General features: G+C 48.4%; 1 protein-coding gene across 1 annotated transcript in view; it reads left to right on the forward strand.

Annotated features, from left to right (window-relative positions):
* The window catches only part of LGMN (legumain), a 35065-nt gene extending 28401 nt beyond the window's left edge, over positions 1–6664 (forward strand). The window contains exons 11-14 of the mRNA XM_082842386.1: positions 818–1018; positions 2869–3039; positions 5643–5710; positions 5988–6664. Of these exons, the coding sequence (XP_082698512.1) occupies positions 818–1018; positions 2869–3039; positions 5643–5710; positions 5988–6030 (483 nt within the window). The 3' untranslated portion in view covers positions 6031–6664. The remainder of the gene's footprint in view (positions 1–817; positions 1019–2868; positions 3040–5642; positions 5711–5987) is intronic.
* Positions 6665–6886: the final 222 nt, after the last annotated feature.

The following is a 6886-nucleotide window of genomic DNA, read 5'->3' on the forward strand; positions in this document are numbered from 1 at the left end:
GGGCGCTGCCCCAGCCTTGTGGGGGGACTGGAGGGAGGGAGGGTACCAGCCACAGCTCTTCTGCCCTGAGCTTTCTGTTCTCTTTACAATTTCCTCCGCATTAGCCACGTCTGCTCTTGGTAGAGGAGGTATGAAGGATCTTTTCTAAGCATTATGTTTCTGTATACGTGTGCGTATGTTTTATTTTTTGTTTTAGAACTGGTTTTAGATTAGCGCAGCTTGGTTTAGGAACATGACTGCTTGTAGCATTTCTTTCCCTCTGAATCGGGATCCAGTCTGCAGTGACCCCTGCAGGCAAACACAGCCAGGCAGTCGGGCCCATTTGTTAGGCCCTGATGCCAAGTTGGCCCCGCCCCTCGGTGGCTTCAGCTCTGCCCATCTCAGTGGACCCAGACCTCAGCTCTGACCTGGACAGATGCTCTGCACCTTCCTTCTGCTGGTCACTAGGGGCAGGCGGGTGAGCGTGGAGGGGTGAGCACAACCCAGGGTCACCCCTGGCTGAAACGACTCTGGTATGAGCGTGGCGGAACTGGGTAGCAGTTCTGCTGCAGAGGATGCCAGGCAGCTTCGAAGTTCATCATCGGTGGATTTCAGGTGGTCAAATGCATTGCCTCGCCCGCTGCTGAAGACCAAGCGCGTGCTTTCAGGCTGCGATCATGACCCTTCAGTGGTCCTGAAACCACGTGCAGGGAGCTGTGGACTCCAGGACCCAAGGGACGTTTGGCACATCTGCCCCCCCACTCAAACTGACTCTCTCTTTCTCTCTCTCTCTCTCCCCCCACCCCCTCGCCCGCTCCCTCTCCCCCTCCCTCCCCAGTCCATCTCTGCCATGAAGTTGATGCAGTTTCAGGGTCTGAAACACAAAGCTAGTTCTCCCATCTCCCTGCCCCCAGTCAAACACCTTGACCTCACTCCAAGCCCCGAGGTGCCCCTCACCATCATGAAAAGGAAACTGATGAGCACCAATGATCTGCACGAGTCCAGGCGTCTTGTCAAGAAGATCGACAGGCAGCTGGAGGTAAGTGGTGGCGAAGCTCCGGCTCCCAGCCTTGCCGGGCAGCGTGTGCGAGTCCTGTCTCTGCCTCCCGACCATAAATCCGTGTTGGGGGGAGCCAAGTGACAGAGCTCTGGGGTCACCCTCCTCCTGCCACACTGGGGGTACATGGGAAAGGAAACCAGGCTTTGTACTCGCTGTAAAATGGACATGAGTGAGCAGGGCAGTGGCCAGCTTCATTCTTCATCAGTAAACTGGCCTTGACCTCTTTGGAAGCAGGAAGCAAAGAGAGGGAGCCTGTCTCCTGCCAAGAAGCCACGGCATATGGGTGTTTCCTCTTTTACACCTCGTTGCTTACAAGACATTTTTATTTTGCTGCTTGGTGAGTTAGTAGCTAATCATATTTAAAAACAAAAATCCAGTCCACAAAAAATTTCTGCTGCCTTAGGAAATCATAGTCACGGCCCCAAATTCTTCCTAAAATGCTTGAGCAATCTTTTACGATGACTGGGTTTGTTTTCAGCAGCTCATCAGTTTGTTTGCAACTGGCCAAATTTCTTTTCAAATTCTAGCTGTGTGGCTAGAACCACCAGGCGTGTACTCAGGAGATGCTGGGCGAAGACTGTCCACTCAACAAAGCCAGCTGTGTAGACTCTATGCCCTCATCAGCACAGCACAGGGATTGATGTGCTGGGATACAGCCTGAATTTTCTAGGGAAGAAAAAAAAAAATCTGTGTGATCTGTCTTAAAGTCGTATATCTCATAATCCTGACAGCTAGCAATCCTACACGTGGCACATTAACCAGGATGGGGTTTTTGTTGTAGTTGTTGGTACCACAGTGTAATACAGCAGTTCTCATATTTCTTTGCTCTCAGACCTCTTTACGCTCTTAAAATTATTGATCCCAAAGAGCTTTTGTTGGTGTGGGTTATATCAATATTTACTGCGTTAGAAATGAACACTGAGATTTTTAAAATAGTAACTCACTTAGAAATAACAATAAACCCATTTTGTGTTAATATATTTTTTATGAAAAAGAATTATTTTCTAAAATAAAAACAATTTGGGTGAGAAGAGTGGCATCACTACACTTCTGCAGATCTGTTTTCTGCCTGGCGTTATGGAAGACAGCTGGGTCATCGTACCTGGGTCTGCACTCACTGTTGGGCTCTTTTGTTCTGGTTGAAATATATAAAGAAAATGTAACCTTACACAGATACATAGTTGGGAAAGGGAGGACATTATGGAGCCCCCAAGAAGCCTGGGGGACCCCCGTGGTCCTGGACCACATGTTGAGACCCGCTGGTCTGGCACACCGTGGGCAGGGAGCATTCGGGCATGAATGGAACAAACCCTGGCTGGGGAGCGGGAGGGTCAGGGGACTCGATTGAAAGTTTTGGTTGACATGGAAGCAGCTTTCTCCTTAATGGTGCTGGTTTTCATTATCTGGGAAGAAAATGATGTCCACCCTTTGCATCCTTCTGTCTAAGCATCTGATGGTTTCCAGAACGGACAAAGGTGCCTGTGAACACATAGCACCGCTTATGGGACAACAGTCTGCTTTGGGGCACAATTTCTAGGCGCCCTCCCGCACCCCCCACTTCCTTAGCCTGGGCCATACCTGCTCTTCGGGTATTCAGATTTAAATGCTTCCATCATGCCCGAAGATCCCTAAAAGGCAAGGTATTCCTGAAGGGTTCTAGCTGTAACGGAAGCCTCGCGTGTGCACCTTTGGCCGCGGAAAGCATCTGTTGGCATCTCTTTCAACATACTGGGGTGGAGGCTCTATGAAAGAAGCATCTAACTGGTCCAGGGTTCCAGGAGAGACTACGTTAAGTAAGATACATTTGGAAAAGATGTGTTTCTTCACAGGTCAGAAATGTCATTGAGAAGTCAGTGCGGAAGATTGTCGCCTTGATCTCAGGGTCCGATGCCGAGGTAGACAGGCTCCTGTCCCAGAGAGCCCCGCTCACGGCGCACGACTGCTACCAGGCAGCCGTGTCGCACTTCCGCACGCACTGCTTCAACTGGCACAACCCCACGGTAAGTCTGGACCCTGGGGCTGCCGGCCTCTGCATCCTGCCTTCCGTGGGCCAACTAGCTTGGCCTTCCTCTGCATCTTCAACCCCAAACCTGAGTTAGTGCTGTCCACTGGGAATCACATCAGGTGCGTTGCCTTGTAGAAGGTTCCATCTTGTAGAAGAAGCAACAGGCTCATTCAGGGGCCTTTGGTGGGGATGCGAGAGGAGAAAGGTCATCCAAAATCACTGACCCTAAATCTTGGCCCCAGACGCTCTGAACTGTCCCAGTGGCTGGGAGAGCTTCCCAGTCATAGACCACTCAACTGCTATTTCCATTGGCCTTTGAAGGGGACTTCCTTCCCTTCACACTGTGCCGTCCCTGCCAAACCCCACCCCTCCGCCCTGCCCCTCACACCAGCCACGCAGGTTTTCTCCCTTCTGGGTCTGTTCCGACCTCTTCCCCAGATTTGTTGTTGAAGCAGGCCCTGGCCCATGGAGGAGAAGAAAGGACCTAGTTTCTGCAGATTGTCGAATGTCAGGGTTGGAAGGTACCTAAAAAGCCTCCTTTCTGGCCAGTACTTACATGATGCTTGGCTCCTTATAGGGGAGGGGTTAGCAAACTGTGGCCCGCAGGCCCGTTCCTGCCCACAGCCTGTTGGGTTTTCCCCCCCACAGCCTGTTTTTATAAATAAAGTTTTATCAAAACACAGCCACACTCAGTCACATAGCTTTCACCCTGCAGCAGAGTTGAGTAGTTCACGCAGCCTACAAAGCCTCAAATATTTATCGTCTCGCCCTTGACAGGAAAGTTTGCCAAGTCCTGCTTTAGACCCATGCTCTTCGATAACAGTAGTCACTAGCCTCACGTGGCTCCTTAAACTTGAATTTAAATTGATTAGGGACTGACATATACACGCTACAATATATGGAATAGGTAACTAAAAGAACCTACTAAATAGCACAGGGAACGCTACTCAATACTCTGTAATGACCTATATGGGAAAAGAATCTGAAAAAGAATGGATATATGTGTATGTGTAACTGACTCACTTTGCTGTACAGCAGAAACTAGCACAACATTATAAAGCAACTCTACTCCAATAGAAAAAAATTAATGTAAAATAAAGAAATAAATGGATTAAAATGAAACCAAACGTAAAAGTCAGTTCCTTAGCTGCAGTAGCTACATTTCCCGTGGCTACTGAGAACGTTATAGAACATTTTCATTGTTGCAGAAAGTCCTCTCTGGGCTGTGACGTGCAGACCGTGGTCATCCTCAGATACTTCTGAGGATGGAGCGCTGGGCACTTGGGAGATAGCTCTCCATTATTAAGAGGCTCTTAATTTTATTTTTCATTTATTTACCAAAGCATTCTCTTTATTTAATGACTTTTTAAAATTCCCATTTATTTAACAAATACTTAACCTCTGGTGTTACATTTTTTGCCTGCTGGAATCACAGAAGGTAAACACCCCCAGTTATTTCCATCTTAGTTGCCATCTGTTTGGCAATCACTTACCATCTGTCTCCCTCACTGCTGTGTCCCAGACTAAAAGCCAGGCTGCCAGGGGGAGGTCCGAGCTAACAGAGGGGAGCAGGGCCGGGGGTTCTCGTCCAGGAGTCCTTACCTGGGCTTGAGGGTGCTGCCAATCCTGGGCACATGTGCATTTTTTTTTTTTTTTTACATCTTTATTGGAGTATAAATGCTTTACAATGGTGTGTTAGTTTCTGCTTTATAACAAAGTGAATCAGTTATACATACGTTCCCATATCTCTTCCCTCTTGCGTCTCCCTCCCTCCCACCCTCCCTATCCCACCCCTCCAGGCGGTCACAAAGCACCGAGCTGATCTCCCTGTGCTGTGCGGCTGCTTCCCACTAGCTATCTACCTTACGTTTGGTAGTGTATATATGTCCATGCCTCTCTCTCACTTTGTCACAGCTTCCCCTTCCCCCTCCCTACATCCTCAAGTCCATTCTCTAGTAGGTCTGTGTCTTTATTCCTGTCTTACCCCTAGGTTCTTCATGACATTTTTTTTTCTTAAATTCCATATATATGTGTTAGCATACGGTATTTGTCTTTCTCTTTCTGACTTACTTCACTCTGTATGACAGACTCTAGGTCCATCCACCTCATTACAAATAGCTCTATTTCATTGCTTTTTATGGCTGAGTAATATTCCATTGTATATATGTGCCACATCTTCTTTATCCATTCATCTGATGATGGACACTTAGGTTGTTTCCATCTCCTGGCTATTGTAAATAGAGCTGCAATGAACATTTTGGTACATGACTCTTGCATTTTTCTTACGAGATGGTCCATAAGTCTCACCAGATAATCTAAAGGTGGGAGGGGATCCCTGACTCAGTAAAGGTTAAGAACCTTTGGTGTAATTTTTTTTTCTTTTTTTTGACTGCACCAGGCGGCTTGTGGGATCTTAGCTCCCCAACCAGGGATCGAATCTGGGCCCTCAGCAGTGAAAGTGCGGAGTCCTAACCACTGGACTGCCAGGGAATTCTCAGGAAACACTGGTCTAGTTGCTTTACATATTCCCACGTTAGGAGCTGATCGTGTTATAAAATGATGATGTTTGATCGTGCTTTTTGGTTTGTTTTCCTCTAGTACGAGTATGCTTTGAGACATTTGTACGTGTTGGTCAACCTTTGTGAAAACCCTTATCCGATTGACAGGTAACCCTGCACCTGGCATTTAAAGGGTCGGTGTCCTTCTGAAAGCAGAAGGGCACATGTAGCACTGCTGTCCTCTTCTGCACCTGGGCACTTTGCTTCTCCCGGCTTCTGCCGGCTTCTACCTCTCACTGTGGACGAATTCAAAATAGATGCATCCCCAGGGTTGCTGGGTTGGGTGGGTCTGTCATACATGTTCCATGGTGGGTTCTGTTCATCTTCATTTCTTCAGAGTTGACCAACTTCGGGTTCAACAACTTCTTCTTCCCGTTTCTTACAGAATAAAATTGTCCATGAACAAGGTATGCCTTGGTTACTACTGAAATGCTGTCGACGCTTTTCTGAATGTGAACACGTCCCTTAGAATGTGTGCTGATCAGAGACAGAAGAGCTGGGGCCAGAGGGAGGCTCCCCCTGCGGCTGCAGGCCCTCCCGGGGATGTGATCAGGCCACGCGGGCCGCACTCCAGGCCTCCCCCAGGATGGCTTGCTCACCGTTACCTACTTCCCCAGCTCCTACAGGTCCTGTGTATCCTCTGAAAAACCCACAGATGTGGGAGGCTGAATCTCTGCACTGAGAAAGGTGCATTTGCTTTTTAAGAGGGTTTTTTGCCCACGCCTTTTACGGAGCGACACGTTCACTGGGGCTTCTGCAGCCAGTGAAACAGTCTTCGAGGAATTTGAAGACAGAACCTCTTAAGTCTTTACAGTGATTTTATGGGAGAGGGACATAAACCCCAAATGGAAAACTATTTTTAGAAAACAGTATAATTTTTGATTGCTTTTGTATTTTATTTGTCAATGATGGACAAGTCTGAAAAATAAAGATTTATGACTGAATCCGAGTATTAATTTCAGGTCCCCGACTTTGTAGTCTGTGCCCCTGGCCCCTCCTGGTGGGGTCCGCTCCCCATCTGTGTCTTCCAGCCTCCCCTCTCCCACACCGCCACCTGCCACTTTGTTCTCCCTGCTCCCCCGACCGCCTGGACTTTTCAGCCTCCTGTGCCTTTGCTCCTTGCTGTGCCTTGTGCCCTGGAGTGCCTTTCCCTCCATCTGACCCATCCTCAAGGTGTATCTGAAAGTGCCCTGTCTTCCTCAGCTTCCTTCTCTCCCACACACAAAAGTCCCCTCTCCTCTGTCCGCTGGCATTTGCGTTTTCCTTGGGGCTTTTCCAGCACTT

Source organism: Leucopleurus acutus, assembly GCF_964270905.1.
Source record: "Leucopleurus acutus genome assembly, chromosome: 1".
NCBI classification, from domain to species: domain Eukaryota; kingdom Metazoa; phylum Chordata; class Mammalia; order Artiodactyla; family Delphinidae; genus Leucopleurus; species Leucopleurus acutus.